General features: G+C 41.0%; 1 protein-coding gene and 1 long non-coding RNA gene across 5 annotated transcripts; one reads left to right on the forward strand and one right to left on the reverse strand.

Moving 5' to 3' along the window:
• The first annotated feature begins 999 nt into the window (after positions 1-999).
• LOC131239238 (uncharacterized) lies at positions 1,000-14,958 on the forward strand. 4 transcript variants are annotated; one of them, XM_058236845.1, is made up of 12 exons: positions 1,000-1,295; positions 5,670-5,742; positions 5,847-5,955; positions 7,132-7,356; positions 7,689-7,771; positions 7,900-8,124; positions 10,381-10,535; positions 11,097-11,233; positions 11,770-11,940; positions 12,133-12,357; positions 13,988-14,061; positions 14,131-14,267. In XM_058236845.1, the coding sequence occupies exons 1-11, from the start codon at positions 1,160-1,162 to the stop codon at positions 14,042-14,044; spliced, it is 1,596 nt and encodes a 531-aa protein (XP_058092828.1). In that variant the 5' UTR covers positions 1,000-1,159; the 3' UTR covers positions 14,045-14,061; positions 14,131-14,267. The 4 variants fall into 4 exon arrangements, with proteins under 4 accessions (XP_058092828.1, XP_058092826.1, XP_058092827.1 ...); XM_058236843.1 differs by lacking the exon at positions 13,988-14,061 and adding an exon at positions 14,816-14,958 and having other exon boundaries at positions 1,004-1,295; positions 14,131-14,364; XM_058236844.1 differs by lacking the exons at positions 5,670-5,742; positions 13,988-14,061 and adding an exon at positions 14,816-14,952 and having other exon boundaries at positions 1,006-1,294; positions 5,842-5,955; positions 14,131-14,364.
• LOC131239240 (uncharacterized) lies at positions 11,021-11,437 on the reverse strand. The gene is made up of 2 exons (XR_009168104.1): positions 11,304-11,437; positions 11,021-11,259 (listed from the first exon to the last, which is right to left on the reverse strand). It is a non-coding gene; the product is annotated as an uncharacterized LOC131239240 (long non-coding RNA).
• Positions 14,959-21,447: the final 6,489 nt, after the last annotated feature.

Genomic DNA, 21,447 nt, shown 5'->3' on the forward strand with positions numbered 1-21,447 from the left:
TCTTATGTGACCCTGAAAAGGTTCCATTGGTAGATGTTCATTCCTGGTCTTTAAATCTATCTCATTTTGGACACAAGCCTTACAACAAGCTCACAGAGTGGATGGACAATTTAGATACAAGGTATACCTCATGATGGATCCCACAAAACTTGCCAATACATAAGCTATATAGCTTGTGTGTACAATTTAGATATAATCGTATATGTCATGATGGGTCCCACAAAACTTGGCAATACATCAACTATATAGCTTGTGTGTGGTACACCTAGGGTGTACATGAACTGAGCTAGCTCGATCAGCTCACTCGACCGGACTCGAAAACGCTTGATTTGACTCAGTTTGAAGTTGAGTTTGAGCTAAGCTAAGCTATTTTTTTAGCTCAAAACTGAGTTTGAGCTGGCACTAGCTCAATTCAATTTGGATCAAACTTCGCTTGAGTCAAACCAGTTCGATAACTCAGTTACTTAGAGATTGATTACTTTGATATTGATGTCGCTCACCAAGTGTTTGATGAAATGGTTCAACAAAGTGTGGCTGGTGGGAAGAAAGGTATATCATTATTATTTTTCTTAATTTTTATGTTGGTTAGAAGGTGTTTGATAAAATACATGTAAAACTATTACTGTTATTTTCGTACACTGAGAAAATGTTGTACAGGCGAACCTCACTCAAACTATCTCGAGCCGCTGATGGAACCAAGCCGAGCTGGCGAGTCAGGACAGAGGACCAAGATGAGCCATATTCGAGTTAAGGTCAGCTCGACTTGGTTGGACCCAATGTACACCCCTGGTACACCAGCCAATCCGCTTTCCAAAAGTCATGCTTATTTAGGGTATTGGATGTGGGCATTCATTAGACGGCTAAAAATGAAAGAATATCAAACGGTCTTATTTCCCCAAACAAGTGTCCACGTATTAGAGGATAAGATTGCTCAACCAATTTGCTACTGGGGTTTTGTTATTGTGACGTGTTCCGCGCAATAGAGGGTTTTATTACAGTAAACTTCTGAGTGCCTGCGTTTGAAGCGCCTACGCAGGCCGAGCATTATATATCTCTTCGTCTTCGTGAGATCTCCCGCGCTTGGTAAGACTAGCGGGCCTGTAGGCTGTAGCTTTGACAAACAGTCTCTCTCTGACACAAAGCGGCCTCAGCGGACGACATGTGCCGCCAGGCATGGACACGTGGCGATTTCTTCTTGCTTGTAGTCTCTGCCGTCGCTCTCATCTCCCTGACAGCCGCAGCTCGGCGAGTCGTCGACCCGGACGAGTCTGCCTATGAAGCTCGCGTCGAAATGGTCAGTGAAATCTCTTCATCCCATCATCTCCATTTTCTTTCATTCATTATGTCTTCTTTTCTACTGTATCCGTTATATGTAGAAAATGCGATTTCGTAGAATTCTATTTCTGGGTCAGCTCTGGTCGTTTTATATTTGACTCCTCTTATCGTTGAAAGAGGATTCTGTCTTTTGGGGTCGTTTTGATGTGAGTAGAATCTTGTAGATGTAAAGAGCTTACACAAGTGAATCGTCCATTGTGTGGGGAAGATTGCGTTTGGATAGTGGCAAAGAGCTGAGAGTTGTGCATATTCACAATTAAATCGCGTTTGGATCGAGGTTTAAAGTATTGTCTGAAACCGGTACGTATCACCCGAGTTGGAACTCGCCGAAGCACATAAAGCAGAATCAAGCAAAGTAATTACAATCGCACAAACAAACCCAACAAGAAGGCAATCCGAATTTTACATGGAAAAATCCCTGTGGGAAAAAACCACGGCACAAAATGGCGAATAATGCACTATGAAAGCAATATTACAAAAGATAGATGATCTTACCAATTTGAACAACCATCAAATCTCCTTTGAATCCCTAGCTATGCCCTTGAACCATTTAGAAGAACTTATAAAGCCCTAATCCTCTCCTTAGTCCCAATTACACCCGGTATGTATACTACCCAACCGGGATAGTACAAACAAATCTCGCACTTATGCAATTTTGCGCGTGCCTTCGATGGATCATTCGATGGTATCGACAGCCATCGAGGACCAGTCGATGACATCGAGTAGTAACCTCCAAAATTGTCTAGTAATCAACTATGATATTTCTGGATTTTCTTGATGGGCTCGAGCATATGTCGATGACATCGACAGACTTTGTTATATACATATTTGAGACATTAGACAACAATATGCACCTGTATTATCCTCTCAGATTTGGTAGTGACCCCTCTACTACGAGGTCTTGGTACTAGTCGATGTTGTAGGCCCCACCATGATGTGAACGCGGTTTGGCTAGTGACCCAACACCAGCCAACTCGATGGTGTCAAAGCTCCGTGGGCCCCACCATGATGTTTGTGTTTTATCCATGCCGTCCATCCATTTTGGCAGCTCATATTTGGTTATGAACCCAAAAATGAGGCAAATCCAAATCTCAGGTGGACCACACCACAGGAAAACAAAGTTGATTGAACACTTACCATTGAAAATTTTTTGGGGGCCACATAAGTTTTGGATCAAGCTGATATTTGTGTTTTCCCTTCATCAAGGTCTTTGTGACCTAGCAAACAGGTTGGATGGCAAATAAATGTTACAGTGGGCCTTGGAAGTTTTTAATGGAAGGGTTCAATCACCACTGTTTCCTGTAGTGTGGTCCACCTGAGATTTGGATCTGCCTTATTTTTGGTGCTCATGCTCTAAAAATGAGCTGAAAAAATGGATGGACGGCATGGATAAAACACATACATCATGGTGGGGCCCACATCACCAACCAGTGGTCCAGTCCTGACATTGGTACGGGAGAGGCCACCACCAAATCCAAGTCCCTGTATTGTCCATAAACAATAAGGCTGTATCAGTTCGAAACAGCCCAATACAGGGCATTATATGGGCCATATCGTTAGTGAACGATACAATGCTGGATACTACACCAGACCTTGGTTTGGGAATTGTTAAAGAGTTGAGAGCAACCAATTTGTGTGTAGTCGCACCAAAGATAGATTGAAGTAGTACATTGCTTGACTAATGACATGTCAGCAAACCCGGATGGTTCACTTCCATTTTCATAACATTCAAACCCATGAAATGAACCAGTCAAAGGAAACCCTTTACTAAGTGAGACCCAAGTGCGCATTTGGATCTGTGGGTCACAAAATTAGGAGTTCGATGAGAATCTTAGAATGCGATAATGAAACCACATAGCTAATGGTGTATGTAAATTATAGCGAGCTAATGTTTAGGAGATGTCTACTGTGACAGTCATCAAATGGACAGTTTGCATTAATTCTGCATGTTTGCAGAGTCCTAATTCAAGAGATGATCGATTATATCACAATTTAGAAGGTGTATAGTTTGCTGATGCATAGCACATTTTTTCCTATAAGCTATCTGTTGCAGGCTATTGGTAGAAGGGTTGTGATCTTCAAATGTGGAATGACTGCGAGGCATCTCCCACTCATGGTGGTGCATAGTACGATCAACAAACATGGCCCCACTTGCAAGGGATCTTGTGTGTGGGAAAACTTGAAATTCTTCAAGGAAACTTGTGTGCCAGCAAAAATGGTTGTGATGGTGTGATGCAGACTGCATCATTTGCTACACATATTTCAACCCTATATGTTAAGATCCATGGAGCCTGATCATTAGAGGTGTATTGTTTATTCGTAATTTCATATGGAGTTTTATGTAAACCCTACTTCGTTTGAGGTAATATATATTATGTCGTGAGAGAGAGAGAGAGAGAGAGAGAGAGAGAGAGAGTTGTCATTGTATTGAGAGTTGTTTCTTTGCTTTTTTGCCTTTGAGCATAGTGGATTGGCGTGAATCCATGGATGTACTGAAAGGGAACCATGTAAATCTTTTTGTTGTGGTTTGCATCCTTTTTTCTGCTTTCTTTTGATTCCAATATTGTTGTGCATGTGGTGGAAAAGTGATTTTTCTCCCAACACTAGATAAAAGGGCATGAGGCTGGCTTTAACCCAAGCCTACATAAAGGTGCAATAAATCCTGAGACCAAATGCGGATTGTTTATATTTGGACCCTAAATTTCTGTGCAGCTTGGACCAACAAACCTCACATGCAACACAAGCCCTACCTCTATGTTGGGCATGGAACATGATGCATAAGCATCTTGATATACATACAGCTACGATCACTTTGAGAATCGAACCATGAAGCAGAGCCACAACAGTGGAGTCATCCGTGGTCTATCGTCCAACTTCCACAGGAAGGGAAGACTGTATTTACTGCAGATACTCATAGGTTTTGATGGTGTACATGGCCATTAAATGGAGATTGGCCTTGATAAGTGGATAAGCTTGTAGGGAAGCAGGCCGCACCTATTTCTGTCTCCTCTCTCTCTGTATCTCTGGACATGACTACATTAAGTTTTGAACCCTAGACTCGCTGGTTATTTAGGATTAAATGGTACAAATTCGGCTATTCCTTGCATTGTTGGGGATTATTTTAACATGATTATTGGTAATTCATCCTAGTCAAATCCATTTCTTTTGGTTGAGGACTGCAATCCATCCTTGTTGCACTTACACCCAGTGCCTGTTCCTATACACCAGCAGCGTAGGTCATTGTTGTTAACATCTTTTTATTGGATTCCCATTGTTAGGGTTTTATTATTATTTTTTGGATGCTAATCAAATTGAATTTCAGTCTTAAACTCAAGAGAGAGTCATTGACCAAAGTAGGGCCAGATCCTCTCCTTCATTATGAGGGACTAGTCCCGAATTGCAATTAATGTTTTTGAAAGGTGAATTTCAAACATGCAGATTTACAAGTGTCTTTTAAAAAAAAAAAAAAAAAATCATTATGAACTAAAACCGTGCTACCCCTACCTTAGTCATCATTTCTTGAGGGATGATTGTCTCTCTTATATTGCTTTATGAGATGACTAATGCCCCAACAGAGATGGCTGATGTACCATGAACCAACTTAGTGATGTTTGATCATCACCAGCAGCAGCAAAATCTAAGTGTTTCCTCAACTAATTGGATTAGGCTATACACTTGTTCCTCCATTCCACTTTGTTAAGGACAGTATCCTCGATTAAAGCATGGGTCATCAAATGTTTTCTTATTACCTCCATGACTGCACCCACGTCCTTTTGGACTTTCCCTTGCCTTTTTATAGCCTTAGCTAGAACCAACTCACCCCTAAGCCCTGACAGGGGCTGTTCTTGGTCTTCAATACAAATGATCAAACCATCTAAGCCTACTTTCCCTCATCTTATTGCCTATAGGGCTACTCCTAAGTTCCATCGAATATTTTCTTTTCTAATTTTGTCCTTCCTCATCTTGCTACTCATCCATCTCAGCATCCTTATTTCAGCTACATTCATTTTATGAATGTGTTATTCCTTGACCGCCACGTGCCAACATTTTGTTCCATAAAGCTTCATGGCTGATCTTATGGTTGTCATATAAGTATATCCTCTTCCGTTTGATTTCCTTCGTAATGTTTTTTTAGTAAAAGCTTTCTGCAATTATCAAAAGAGAAACTAAGAAGATGTTGTGATTATCATAAAAGAAACTAAGAAGGAGAATGATATTTTGTTAGTTATTGCTCGTTTCATTTAGCTAGCTGTTTGTTTCCCCTCAATATGCAAAAACATAAGAAAATTTCCAGTAAAGTCCAAATTTCTCTCCCTAACTTTGTGTAACACCTTTGAGTCCTTGCAAAAACCTCTTCAAACTATTGTGTTGGAAAATCAATGTCCGTTCCCCTACTTACCTGTCCAGGTAACATATGTTATTTTATGGTAAGAAAATGTTTAGGCACTAAGCTTAACTCCTTTCACATTTCCTTTGATGGATTCTATGAAATGTTTCCTTGATCAGGACAGAAGGGAAGTTGTGAAGAACAATGTTGCATGCTCGAAAGAAAATAGAGAAGCTTTGCTTCTTAAAGATGCATTGAAGTTCTCTGATGCTAATTTCTTCCATGGAGATAAGGTAATGGACTCCACTGGAAGATAATCCATCTGTCCTTCTATCATGCTTTGACTTGACTTCGTTTTTATTATGTAATTGGAGTTAAAATGGTGACATATATATATATAGAGAGAGAGACTCTCAAGTCCAACCAGCTTAGAAATTATGGATTGGTTAATGTTAATAAATATAGCGGAGAGGAGTTATTTCACCTCATTTTAGAAAAGGGGTGGTTGCTTGGGTGGGCCCCACCGTGGTGTTTATGTGAAATCCACCTCAACCATTAGGTGTCACCCTATGTTAGGCCCAGGGCCCGAAAATCAGCTTCATCCATGATTCAGGTGGATCACACGATTGGAAACAGTGTACAAGGTGAAGCTCACCCTCCAAATTATTTTCCTTGGTGTGTCCCACCTAAATTATGGATGGGCCTGTGGGCCTGATTTTTGGACCCCAACCCTAAGTTTTAGTGTGGCATCTAATGGTTGGAGTGGATTGCATATAATCATCACGATGGGCCATGTAAAAATCAAGGGTAGACGTCTCTCTCCCAACTGTTACCCTTTATGTGGCCCACCTGAATCACAAGTTAGGCTGATTTTTTTTATTTGTTTATTTTAATGTTGCTTTGAGCTTTACTTGGGATTACACCTCTAATGGTCAAAGTGGATCTCACGTGCACATCATGGTGTGCCCCGTCAGAAATCAAGGGTGGGCCCACCGTGATGTGTATGTGAGATCCACTCTGACCATTAGATGTGTAATCCCATGTTAGTCCCAGAGCCCAAAAATCAGGCTGACTTGTGATTTAGGTGGGCCACACCAAAGGAAATAATTGCGAGAGAAACCTCCACCATTGACTTGGCCCATCGTGATGATTATATGAAATCCACTCCAACCATTAAATGACACACTAACACTTGTGCCAACGGCCCAAAAGTCAGGTCCATCCGTGATTTAGGCAGCCCACATCATGGGAAACAGTTTAGAGGATAAGCTTTGCCTTGGTACGTCGTCTCCAGTCATGTGGTCCACCTAAATCACATATGGGGCTGATTTTTGGTCCCTGGGCAACACACCTGATGGTTAGGGTAAGTTTCACATTAACACCCAGGTGGGGCCTACCCAAGCTGCTGACCCCCCTCTCTTTCTCTCTATACATGTGTGTGTAACATTTCCTTTTGTGCTTTTTCTCAGGTGCAGGACATGGCTAAGGGTGCGTTAGAATTCAACATTCCTGTTTTTAAGGAGAACCGGAAATTGGTTGCCTCTGTTAATGGAGGATTGCGTGATCCATCTGTTTTAGTTTTCAACCCAGAATGGGGCGGCGGTGAAACGCACCAAAATCACCAAAGATTTAATTATCCTTCAGTTTCCGGCATACAGAGACCAAACAACAAAGACGATATTGTCTTTATGAGTGTGAGTTACACATATTTCAGGCTGCATTTGGATGTTCAACTGAAATGAAACTTGATAATTGAATTCAATGAAGTTGAAATGATCATAGTAGGACTAACCTGCTCATTCAGAACAGTGAACTAGCCCCCAAGTTGACATCCAGTCGTTTCATATCCAACATGAATTGCATGGAATTGTAGTTATGGGTCTAGTCAGGCACCACCAATTCTATTATTTCCTCTAACAGTGAATTGGATTACTCCAATTTAGTTGAATTCTGCAGTTGAAGGTTACTTCCTTTGCCTCTCTGACCTTCTCTTTGCTTTTCATGCTGGGATTTTGGTATCTATAAGGTTCTTGAACTTGGAGAACTTATTAGGACAAAGCAAATAACATCTCAGGAACTTACTGAAATTTTCCTACAGAGATTGAAGAGGTAAGAAAACATACTTCAACCATTTCTGCATTGTTAGTGGCTTAGATGCATGTATCACACGTTACGTGAAGAAGTCATCTTTGCTCTTGGCCTTCCCTATCTGCTGATGCAATGTGGGATTGTGCTAGGTATAAAGATGTTCTTGAAGCAGTAGTCACATCTACAGAAGAGCTAGCATACAAGCAAGCGAGAAAGGCTGATGATTTGCTTGACCAAGGAGTGTATTTAGGTCCTCTTCATGGAATTCCTTACGGGTTGAAAGATATAATATCTGTGCCCCATTATAACACTACTTGGGGTTGCAGAACTTTCAAAAATCAAGTTCTTAATGTGGAAGCTTGGGTTTACAAGAGGTATTCTTTCGAATTGGAAAATGCTATTGATAGTGTATCATTCCCTTCCATATAGTTGATATTGCATTTACTTTCTATCCATGTATAGAGAGATTCTTTTCCTTATATAAGATGTATATGTCTATAAATGCCCCACGGTGGCTAAAGTAATGTACAAAAAATGTCAAGGAGAATTCTCCAAAATCCTGTGTTATCATGATATCAGAGAGGTTTTTCCAAGAGCTCTGTCACGGTCTTCATCGTCGCCGCTGGGCCCCCAAAGATCACAGGCCTTGGCAAAACACCATCATAACCCACGCTATCCCTGTTGAAACCTCCCGCATCATCTCTATTTCAATCTCAACAGAACCCAAACTAAATCCGATATCTGCAATCCAGCCATCTGTAGCCACAACCGCATTCTCGTGCAAACCCACCAAACCCTGATCGAGTGTTGCGTCGATTCCGACAGCCTGCCCATCTTCCCTGACTGTTTCCTGTTCACATCTGACAACCTGCCCCGACTGTTTCCATCGCCATCTTTGACAGCTTGCAGAAACCCATCTCTACGTCGCTCTTTACACGGTCCTCATCTAGTAGTTATGTTATCTCGTTAGTTTATGTTGATGATTTACTTCTCAGTCATAGTGATGAATATGGAATAATGGAACTTTATAATGTCCTTCAGTCATCCTTTCACATGAAAGATCTAGGCATCTTACATACTAAGTAGGTTTGGAAGTTTCTCGTAGCAATTGATGATGCCGGACAATTAACCCCCCAAATCACATGGGTCACCCACCCCAAGTGTGCCCTGCATCCCACAGGCGACCCCACTCGAGCCCAGTATGAAAATGCCCATGCATTAATCACCTCCGGTGAGGAGTCTCGAACACGAGACCTCCTGCTCTGATACCAACTTGATGCAGGACAATTAACCACTTGCTCTAAAAGCTCGAACTGTTAGAGTATGGCGAATTAATCCTTTTATCTTATAGCCCAGACCCCACATCTCATGGGTTTAAGACCTCGGCCGAACCCCCTTCGTGGGCCCCAAATCACATGGGCCGCTCACCCTGAGTGTGTCTTCGCATCCAACGGGCTACCCCACTCGAGCTCGGTGTGAAATGCGCATTAATCACCTCTGGTGAGGAGTCTCGAACACGAGACCTTTCCCGTGGGCCCCAAATCACATGGGTCACCCACCCCGAGTGTGCCCTTGCATCCCACAGGCGACCCCACTCGAGCCCAGTGTGAAAATGCCCCTGCATTAATCGAGGTATACTCGTCAACCAGTGCAAATATACGCAGGACCTCATCAAACTCACCAATCCATCTAATCAATAGATTGTCGAGACACCAATGGAGTAAAATGTTCAATATGGAAAACAAGATGGTGAACTATTGGAGCATCCTACCCTATTTCATCGCCTTGTCAATAGCCTTGTTTACCTAACCATTACATGACCTAACATTGCATATGTTGTCCAAGTGGTTAGTCAGTTTGTGGCTGAGCCGCGTACCTTGCACATGATTGTTGTCTTGCGAATCCTTCGATATCTGTATGGCTCCATCGTTCGTTCCCTGTTCTTTTCCTTGACATCTCCTCTTAAGCTTGTTGCATATTCTGATGCTAACTGGGTAGGTTGTGCTCTTGCCCGCCGATCCACGACATGTTATTGTATGTTTCTTGGCACATTGGTAGCCTGCAATGAGATCATTTGGCTTCGTGGACTTCTTTTAGATTTTGGAATTGCTCTTCCTAACCCAACTCCTTTTCATGTTGATAACATCAACGCCATCCAGGTTGCCATGTATTTCATGAACAGAAAAGAAACATATTGAAGTGGATTGTCACATTATTCGAGAAAAGTTCCAATCTGGGATCATTTCACTTCCACACGTAGCTTCTCAGGACTAGATTGCAGACATTCTCACCAAGACTATGACGACTACTCGCCACTCTTACCTAGTTCGCCAACTGTTGTTGGCTGATCCCCCACATCAGTTTTTTTTTTTTTTTTTGTTTGGTTGGGGCCGTGGGGGTAGCGTTTCATTCCCTTCCATGTATAGTTGAACATTTACTTTTTGTCCATGTATTGAGAGATTCTTTTCGTCGCATAGGATGCACATGTCTATAAATGCCCCATGGTGGCTAAAGTACCATATAGAAAACATCAAGGAGAAATCTCCAAAATCCTGTGTTATCAGCTATAACTGCTCTAGAGATGCATTTTGTTGATCGTAGCTTTTTGGGTCCTTTTTCTTTATTTACAGGTTAAGGTCTGCTGGGGCTGTTCTAATAGCGAAGCTCGTTACTGGATCACTGGCATATGATGACATCTGGTTTGGGGGGAGGACCCGAAACCCATGGAATATTGAGGAATTCTCTACTGGTTCATCTGCTGGACCAGCTGCTGGCACCTCAGCAGGTTTGTTTGAGTTTCTCAAGCTGTTGATTTCAAGATTGCTTTGCTGTCGGTGGTCCTTCCTCTTCCTTTTGAGTGACCTTTTTCAGAACTTAGTTTGATCTGCTGCTCATGCTTGATCCTTGTTTCACCAACATTCCCACATCACAAAGACCTTCCATTAACATGGGTCCATATGTCGCCATCATCATCATCTATGCCTTATTCCAGCTAAATGGGGTCAGCTACATGAATCCTGCTCTGCCACTCCAACATGACTATTAAGATGAAACCTTATCTTCCTTTCTTTTTCTTTTTAGTTTTTACATTTGCTAGTTATTATGCTTACATAAACACGTGCTTTCATAATAAAATCTTATGATGATCTTCATGTAACTGGTAAACTATAAAAGGCATGCTTGATGTACATGAAGAAATGGTATGGAGATGGTTTACATCGTGCAATCTCATAGAACAAGTGGATGTATGATGGTATTTTGAGAATAAAAGGTATAGTCACCTTTTGTGTGGGGCCATTTGAGAAAAACAGATTAAGGATGCTCTTTTTATTTATTTTGGTTGTAGGTCTGGTTCCATTTGCAGTTGGGTCAGAAACAGCTGGTTCCATTACTTACCCTGCTGCCCGTTGTGGTGTGACGGCATTACGGCCTACTTTTGGCACTATCGGCCGATCGGGTGTTATGAGCATCTCCGAAAGCTTGGTAACTTGATTATATTCTCAATTCGCCTTTCAGCTGTTTTGCCAAAAAAAACAAGGATATGATCCAATACTTTATGTGGAATTGCAAGGACCGTGCTATGCATCGGATATGGAGATCAAGAAAACTGAATACATGGTGTACCTGATTGAGACGCCATTGATGTAGATAGGATGCCGAAGTCTTCCTCTCCTTACACCCTTAGAGAAGCTGTGATGGGTTGAAGCTTCTTTCAATGGTGTTGGATTGGGGACCCAACCTAGTTTTATAGTTACAGAGCGCAGAAGAGTTTGAAACCCATCAAAACTTCTCTTCCTATTGCTCCACACGAATTTGATAATCCTAGTTCCTCTAAAACATTGTGTGTGAATCACAGCTGTAGCACTCCACCTCTCACACGAATTTCTGAATGTATCACAGCTTAGTGGGGCCCACTAGTATACCCGATCACATTATCCAACCCTTAGTACAATCCAAACCGTTGATCAATAAGGCCCACCTTATAGTATTCTTGCATCTGAATCTTTTCACTTTAACAGGACAAGCTTGGTCCTTTCTGCAGAAGTGCCGCAGATTGTGCTATAGTTCTGGATGCCACTCGGGGGAAGGATCCGGGTGACCTATCGTCCAGAGACATTCCCCTTGAGGACCCTTTTTCAATTGACATTACAAAACTTACTGTCGGATATCTTGAAGATGCTGAGATGGAGGTCAGAATATCTCTCATTTTAGTCATGGAATGAATACAAAACAAAGTCCTTGTGAATTTTAACTTGGATTTGTTTCCGACCGTCTCCAAGTCATATGCACCCCAGCATGTAGTTGTCTGAAACAGATTTCTGAAGCTTTTGGAATTGCTTCTGTTTTTCATATTGCATTGTAATGTTCTTTTCATTTACCAGGTGGTTCATGTTCTTGCTTCAAAGGGTGTTAATATGGTTCCTTTCAAGCTAAATTACACTGTTGAAACCGTTCAAGCGATTTTGAACTTTACCATGGATGTCGATATGTTGACCCACTTTGATGAGTGGCAACGAGCCAGGCATGATGAAATGTATGAAGCTCAAGATCAGTGGCCAGAAGAACTGCGGCGTGCACGCTTGATTCCTGCAGTAGATTACCTTCAGGTATGTCACTAGAACTTGTTTGCTGTTGTGAAAATCAAAATGGAGTATAAAACCATTAGGCCGTGTTTGAAATGTTGTATTTCATGTGAATTGTTTGGTATTTAACATCTTTTTACATTAATTACTTACCATACGAATTTCTCAATGAATAGACACCGCTTGACAGTGACAGCAACACTTTTTTCAGTAACTCATGACTCAAAAAAGGAGACAGACTTTATGGGCCCACCATAACATGTGTTTTATCCACACTGTCCATTCATTTTTTTAGATCATTCTAGGGCACAAGACCAAAAATTGGGCAGATCCAAAGCTCAAGTGGACTACAATACAAGATAAACTTTTCAGTGGTTATCATTAAATCCCCACTTTTTTGTGTAGTGCAGTCCACATCCACCTGAGCTTCGGATTTGCTTCATTTTTGGGCCCATGCCCTAAAATGATCTGAACTAATTAATGGACGGCATGGATATAATACATACATCATGGTGGGGCCCATGAAGTTTTGGGCTTGAAATCGTTGAAATTGTTACAATTTTCGAGGTGAAACTACTTCCATTCAAACACCTGTAAAACAGTATAATTACCTTTTTACACCCCAATACACAAGAATTACCCCATTTCAAACAGGCCCTAAGATAGCTCACTCTCCATCAGTCTTTAAGAGTGTTTTCCATGCTGTTTTGCACTGTTCTTTTGGGCTGTACTGAGCAGCATGTGAGGTTCTGATACAGAGTTGGGAATTATACAATACGTGGCCAGTATCATTTCATGGTGTACACAGATTTTCAGTTCTGATGAGTGAGGCCCATGGTTCTTGAGTCCCAACATGGATGGGGAAATGCTGCCAAAAAATCCTCCAGATTGGAGGACTCCAGCAACAAATATTAGCACCCTTTTCAGTTGAATGTGGAGTCGCATTTTCCTTGCTTAACCGACTGTTTTTAGGCCGCATCTTCCAGCCGAATGTAGAGTTATGTTTCTCACTGTGCACCGAAAATGTCTCAGATGGTGCTGACCCTTTTGCTCTAGCAGATAGCTAAGAAAGAAAATGCAGCTCCACTTCACATCCAACAAGTAAAAGGGTGGATATTCTATAGCCAGATGTTCACATCTGGGGGATTATGGTGCATGGCCGTCGACAGTGAGGCCCATCATATCAACAGTTTTGTATCACTGAACCCTGGGCCCCTCTTTTACAGAATGAAGACTCGAATGTTCTCTATGAACTCTATTGCATAAACTGAGCTCCTATTGAGTTTTGCGAACTTGCTATGCAGTAACGAACTATAAATAGCATGTAGCTAGTCACTGGAAGAAGCTGGTATTAGTATGCCAAGCTGAAACAAAATAGAAAATGTGTTACTTGCAATTATGATTGGGGAGTACTTGTCAAACTCTCAGCCAGTGCAAATGGGGCCCATGGTTGGTTGATAGAGATGGGACCCGCTGTTAATGGGACCACGCCCCACAAATCTCATTGATGGAAATCCTAACCCTTTCAAATGGTTGCATGAAAATAGATGACTGAGATGGAAATAGCAACATCCATTCTCTACTGAAAAAGGCTAAAAACATTGCTAGGAGTCTTCCAATCTTCCAGACTCACGACATGGCCCATTCATGGCAGATCAGTGGTCTAGATCATGGAACCATGGGGCTCCTTGTGCTACCCTGGAACCAATGATCCCATCCACATCCTGGGTTGGCAATCAAACAAATTTTCTTGTTTGGATTGTAAGTTTTTGAGAATGACATTTGGGTCATCCACAGGCACAAAGAGCACGGGGTAGACTGATCCGTGAAGTCCGTGCGAGCTTTACGGTCGATGCGTTTGTCGGAAATGCAACCGATTGGGAGAAAGTCTGCATGGGAAATCTTGTGGGCTTGCCTGTCATTGTCATTCCAACAGGATTCAAGAATATCATCAATCCACCAGCGAGCGGTACTCGACGTAGGACCACTATCACAACTGGCATTTACGCTCCCCCTCAACATGACCACATTGTAAGTTTTTTTCTGTCAACAGAAAGCATCTATACCATTCATTTCCTAATCATGTGTTAGAATCTGTGGTCTGTTCGGCCGATCACTTTATTTCTCGTCATGAAATTTTCTTTAATTTCTTTTCGATCCACACTGCTGAAACAAATGAACACCTCAGTTTCCTCAACTGCCCGTTTACATGGAAAAGGATATACGAAATCTGAAAATGTACTATCATGGTGTGAAGGCGCCTTTTGGTGATCTAACCATTCATCTGATGGTCCCATCATGGGGTAGACGAGACCCCGATGTCCAGCCTATCAGATGATCCTAGACAATTACAACCGATGGTTAGGATCATCGTATGGTGAAGATTCTTGGCATATCTCTCATCCATCATGTGTCCACCTATCGCCAATGTTAATATTTATATATCTTAACATGTTCATTTGTATTACTTTGGTGAATGCAGGCTCTAGCTTTGGCCATGGCCTACCAATCAATCACTGATCACCACAAACAACGGCCACCAATCGATGAGTGAACGATCCTGTCAAAATAAAATGAGAATATGAACATTGGCAGACATGAACACCACCATTCAAATCTAGTGAATTGTCTACTTCCACACGTGCAGGTTCCAGCATTGGCCAGGTCTGCCACCGGGTGGCCCACAGATTACAACAGTTGAGAATCCTCTTCCAGCTTTGCAGATTGGATGCGGCCATGCATGTGAGTATTTGTATCTTGGTTGTTTCGGTTATCAATTTGTCTATAGACCATTCATCTGATATGTACCCCAGGGTTCTAGGATGTGGGAGATTGTAGTGTTTATTTATTAATTTGTCTAGACTGTTCATCTGCTGGGCCCCAGATGTACCCCAAGGATCTCCTAGATGATATGATTATAGCCATCAATTGGAGTTTGATGTTTGGAAAACTATTTGTACTAAATAAAATTAAAAGGAGAAAATGAGAAAATTTATCAGTTTGTAGAAGTTGAGGCTTGATTTGAAATCACTTTGCTTGAAATTAAATTTGCCATCCTTGGATCATATCCCAAGCGTAATAGGATTCTTTGGGCAATCGACCTAATACAACGACTATCACCAGGTCCCAACGATGCATTTACTGTCCACAAGCTCAAACCATTTGTAGTCTTAACCTGAATGTAAAAATACTTAACCATGCTTTGAAAGAAAAATTACACTTATAATATTCTTTTTCACACATAAAAATCAGAAAAAGAGAAATCTATTTATAAACTTTGTAAAGACGCCCTTAAGGTGTAAAGACACAATTTAAAAAATAATAGTGACTATTAGGTTTAAATCTAATTGGTGCGGCCCTTAGGTCTATAAATACAATTTTTCAAAACAAAAAAAAATGAGAAAAGGTGTTATCTTTTGGACAAGCTTACACACATCTAGGGTCACAGCTAAGGCTGGCCTAAACGAATTTTGAAACACCAATATATTTTTAAAACAACTTAAAAAATACAACATCAATATCGCTCTATTATTTCACCATTGAAGTGCACCACCCAATCCATGTCCATTTGAAAAGTCGTACACATTGTTAGAAGATCCGGTGTCTCGGATAAATTTGTCCCTGCCTGCGTTGAGTCACTACTCGAAACTGGGAATGCAGCGATAACTTGCAACCATCTTTGAAGGTGTGCAACGAGATCCGCCGCTGATGTCACGTCTTTGGGCGCAGATTAGGTGGCACCACCAGCAGTTGGGACGTGAATTGCATCCCACGCCTGTCAGGATGGACTCGGTCCTGACAGGTGCTTTGCGTGGTCTAACTTCATGCAGTCCATCCATTTTAACCTATCATTTTAGGGCATGGCTAAAAGGGTGCAAATCCACGGCTCGACTAAGCCACAGCACATGAGGCAGTGGTGATAACAGGGCCACCATTGAAACCTGCTTATGGCCCACCGTAATGTTTATTTGCCATCTAGCCTATTCATAAGGTCACGCATGCTTGGATAAAGGGAAAACAAAATTGTAATACAGTACCTGCTAAAAAGTTTTCAGTGGTAGGCATTCAATCCCTACTGTTTTCTGTGTTGTGGCTCAATTGAGTCTTGGATCTGCCTCTTTTAGGGCTCGTGCCTTTATAATAACTGTTTAAATGAATGGACGGTGTGGATAAAAGACATACATCATGGTGGGTCCCACAGAGCCCCTGCCAGGAACACACACTGCCCCCATGGTGTGTCAATGCGTCGAGCTCCGTGGGGCCAACCTGATGTATGTATTTTATATCCATGCTATCCATCCATTTCACCCCTCATTTTAGGGCATGAAGCCGAAAAATGAAGCAGATCCTATGCTCACGTGGATCACACTGCGTGAACAATGGTGATTAAACGCCCACCGTTAAAAACTTCCTGGGGCCCACAAAAGTTTTGAATCAGGCTGATATTTTAGTTTCCCTTCGTCCAGGTCTGAGTAACCTCATCAACAGGTTGGATGACAAATAAGCATTACGGTGGGCCCTAGAAAGATTTCAACAGTCAGTGTTATTTTCCTACCATGTGGTGTGATCCATTTGAGCTTTGGATTTGTTTCGTTTTTGAGTTCGTGTTCTAAATTGAACTAGAAAAAGAGATGGACGGCGCAGATATAAACGCACGCATTACGTTGGGGCCCACGGAACCCACACATCAACACACCACCTATGGGGTGGTGATGGCAACACCACCTAATCCGCGTCCCACGGCTTTGACCAGATCAGAATTAGCTGGACGCGGTTTAGGTCACCAGCTAGACAGCCGTCGAAGTGGCTCAGTTGAATGTGCGGTTGTTAGGGACGTGGGAAACATTCCCTGTCGCATTTGTGGCATGCACCTAAAATCCCAACCGCCCAAATAGTGGGACCCACTGTAGAGTGATTTATAGCCCAGTAAGGTACAGATAAAGCATGATAGATCACCAATCTGATTGGTAGATATCTAAAATGGACTAAAAACAGCGGTCCATATTTGAGAGAAAAGTGTCGGTTAACCAGATATCAGCATTATCAGATATTCTGATTTTGACTACTTGATCAATCTACAGTGGTACCACTGTTTGAGCAGCTCTGAATTGAGCTGCATCCACCATTTCCAAAATCATAAACTCCTCTCTTTAGTCTTTTTAATCTTTTCTCAAACCTCTCTCATTTTACTCATTTCAAGTCCTAAATAATAGTAGAATTTGTAGGGAAAATAAGATGTATACTAATAGAAGTATACGAAGGATGCAGTTTTTAGTTTTGCATAAGAAAACTCACATTTTTTTTCGTTCAAGTGAGGGTTTCAAATGTAGATTTGCCACAACTTTATTTTGTAACTGGTTTAATTATCAATAAAGTATGAATATTACTTTAAAGATAATGACATCTTAATGTTGGGGAACCGATTTTACTTGGAAAAACCCATGTAAAAAAAAAAAAAAAAAATACAGGACAAAGTAACAATAATAAACTATTAAAGCAAAAAATTATAAAAAAAAAAAATGGAGACTATTAATTTAAACAAGCCTCGAATCTTCCTCACAAGCCAAGCTATGCTCTTAAAACCTCTAGAAACCAATTTACAAAAAACTAAAACAAGTTCCATGGCATCGAGTGATCTGTTGAGCATTGACGAACTTTATTGATTACAGATTCGAGAAATTAACAACACTTAATACATCTAAAGCTTTAGACATGTATTTTACTTTATTTTCGACCTATTTCATTCTCTTTAATTCTTACATGGCCTTGTCTCTTCCACACATTCCAACTTAGCGCAAGGAGAATAATAATGGAATGGCTATTCTAGCGGGTGGCCATAGCTCTTTCTCTTAAGAGGTTTTCTAGAATACATATCCGTTGTGTTGCAATATAACACATTGAGAGAATTATAATTTCATGACATCTCTTGGTATGAAATGTGCCCTTTTAATATTTTTGAAGAGGGTGATTGTTATGGAAAAAATAGGGTAACCTATGAAAGGGTGTCAAATTAACAGCCAATATAAACTAATAGGCCAAGCTACACGAAAGATAACCATGATCAGAGAAGGGTCAACCATAAGATAGGTTAGCACAACCATAGGTCAGTGCAAGTATAGGTCGGCATAACCTTTGATGAACTTCCTAGAAGAGCAGCCTAAATGGGATTGTTAGACCTAGCAAAGTAAGCTAAAGACTACTGGAGTCAAGGACATCCTAAACGTACTTGGTCGGTATTATCATCGGAACGATACTGACCTACTAATAGCTCAGCATTATCCGTCTCCAAGACGCTGTCTACATCTACCATCCGATCCTATCTATAGGTCGAACAAGTTTATCAGCCTTCGACTAATGTCTGGTCATATCCAAAGGAAACGGCCCAAAGGTCTCTCCTGAGATCTCGAGGGATAGGATCGGAATCCCAGATATCTTGAATGCCGAGGATCTTGGGAAGGTCCCCGAGATATTAGGAGTTCTAAACAGAGAAGATTTTCAACGGTGTGATCTTCCCTTCTATCTAACAAACAGGATATCCGACAATGTGATCTTCCCTTTAATAGAAAAGATCTTCCGACTGTGTTATCTTCCCTCTATTATAAATAGAGAGGCTCACAAAAGGTGAAAGAAACACACAAAATACAACTCAAAAACTTTTACACACTGATAACTATTTTCCTTTAAAGTCATTTGTACAAAGACCCAGATCCCTAACTTTGGCATTAGAGGATCCCCTTCATGAGCCAAGGTCTTCCTTTTGTTTTTTTTTTTTTTTTTATGTGCAAACACCCAAGAGTGTAAGAAGTGTCTACCGGAAAATTGCATCAATAGTGAAAATATAATTAAGGCTGAATAACTGTAGTATGGTAAGCCATCTCTCTACGGCATGTGGAAAGATTAGATCCACTAAGATTGTTGCACCAAGATGGATGTCTTAACTTTTAAAATTCCATCCAATATTTTTTCTATACCTTTTCCCATTGCATATTTAATTGTTAATTGTCCATTACTTTATGTGGTTACATATTAGATGGATCGTGTTATCTATTATCAATGATTTTTTAAGTCATAAACCCCTTATGCTAAGCCCTACATGTGGGTGGACCTGATTTGCACATTTCCCTCTCCCATGTCATGTAGATAGATGACTTTACCACGTCATGCTTCTTTTGGCTCCACATTATCATCTCTTTTAAAAGACCCAAGTTCAATGAACTTTCCTTATGTCTCTGTTCTAACTGATTGCTTAGTGGTAGATAGAGTATATTTCAACACTAAAGTTAAGGTGTGTGAGAGGGCTTGTGTAAAATAAAGAAAAATCAATTAATAAATAAATAAAAGAAAGTTTATAACCACTAGTGCCTATGAATAGAAGAGTTGAAGGATGCTTGATCAAGTGATCGACCTTCCATTCTGGTACCATGTCAAATTAATGTACATTGAGGGGCTTTAACAATCTCTTCTCGGTTATCATAATTTCAAAGGTGAAAATTCTATTTTCAAATTGATTTTTAGAGCATGGACCATCCATATCAACGGCATAACAAAACTGATGGCCAGTTGGACTGGAGGGCACCATGCAATGCCTTGGGAGAGGTGTTGGTTACAGCTCATTTCCTTATTATTATTCTTCAATGGTTGGGAGTTGGTGGTTGCAACTTTATATCATCTTTTTAATGTATATGGATGAACATATTAAGGGTCACAAGATATCAATGGAAGATGACTGACCCTATCATGAAGTAGTGTGCCATCAATGTCTGAATTTATTTCTAAGATCTGATGGATGATTTTTATTGACCATAGCACAGACACAGGCCCAACTCTGATTGTTGATTCCTCTAAAAATCACAATGATTGTACATCTGATCAACCGTCAGGAAATGCAAGATCGGTATTTATTAAATCAGAAATTCTCCAACCATTGTCATAGTAAGGGCCCACCGTTGATTGACCATCTTTCTAAAAACATTGTTTGATCAGATGATGCCAATCATTAAAGAAATGGCTAGGAAAATAGACGGTCCCCATTGATTATACTGTAAAGGGCCAATGACTTCATGAGGATTCACCCCTACCACAGTTGAGCCATGACCCGACTCGGGACTAATCGCGTGGCACAAGTCTCTCCGAATCTTTTAACTATGCTATCGATGATCCGGTCATGACCTATCTAACCATAATAGGTTGAAGGGTAATAAGTTGAACCCTTCAAACCTAAGTACCATTTGATTTTCCAAATTCAGTGTAAATGCCCAGTAAGTAATTAAATATTACAATTTTACCTACTCGAAAATAGACGGGCATAAAATTGTGGGCCCCACTGTCAGTTATATGACATATCCACTTCGTCCATCCCTTTTACGGGAATATTTTGAGCATAAGCTGAAAAATGAGTCAAATCCAACATTCAAGTGACCCACGACAAAGTAAACAGTGGCCCCAAGAAGCATTTAACGGTAAGTGTTCGATTCCATTTTTACCATGGTGTGGTCCACCTGAACATTGAATCTTCCTTATTGTTTAGCTAATACCCTAAATTCAGTTGACATGATGTATGGACGGTGCAGATAATCCACATTTATCACAGTGGGCCTCACATACATTTGGCAGTGTACTTGGTTTTCGCGTTGAATAAATAAGAGTTAAATTAATCATAAGAGGTTTTCGCTTTGAATAAATAAGAGTCAAATGAATGGTAGTGGTGATTACCAGAGTAAGTAATTATTACCCATTTATAATGCATTTATATTTACTTTAGAAAAACAAACATACTATGTAAGGTCAACCATAGCGTTTGTGTAAAGATCCATCCTATCCATTAGTTTCACCAGACGATGCTACCATGTGTTTATAAAAATGAACCAAGTCAAGACCCAAGTGAGCCACACAACAAGAAGCAGTGAGGACTGGACTCACAAAAATCTCCAAATACCCATGGTGGTCGCCAAATGATGGTTGGATCGGCCACTTTCATGTTGGGGCCACGCTACTCAGGTTGGACGGAATACACACACCCCTAGGGCGTACGAGGCCGGGGGCCATTAATGAGGTGGGCCTCACGTCATATGAATTCTGGACCCTAAAATCAGGCCAATCTAGTCACCACGTGGG

Source organism: Magnolia sinica, chromosome 3 (genome assembly GCF_029962835.1).
Source record: "Magnolia sinica isolate HGM2019 chromosome 3, MsV1, whole genome shotgun sequence".
In the NCBI taxonomy this organism is placed as follows: domain Eukaryota; kingdom Viridiplantae; phylum Streptophyta; class Magnoliopsida; order Magnoliales; family Magnoliaceae; genus Magnolia; species Magnolia sinica.

Excerpts from the sequence above, each read along its gene's own strand:
- LOC131239238 (XM_058236843.1), top strand. The coding sequence starts at position 1,160 with ATGTGCCGCCAGGCATGGACACGTGGCGATTTCTTCTTGCTTGTAGTC. Across the intron at positions 1,296-5,669 it reads TGAAGCTCGCGTCGAAATGG|TGAGTCCTTGCAAAAACCTC; the intron begins TCAGTGAAATCT and ends GTGTAACACCTT. Across the intron at positions 7,357-7,688 it reads ACGATATTGTCTTTATGAGT|GTTCTTGAACTTGGAGAACT; the intron begins GTGAGTTACACA and ends GGTATCTATAAG.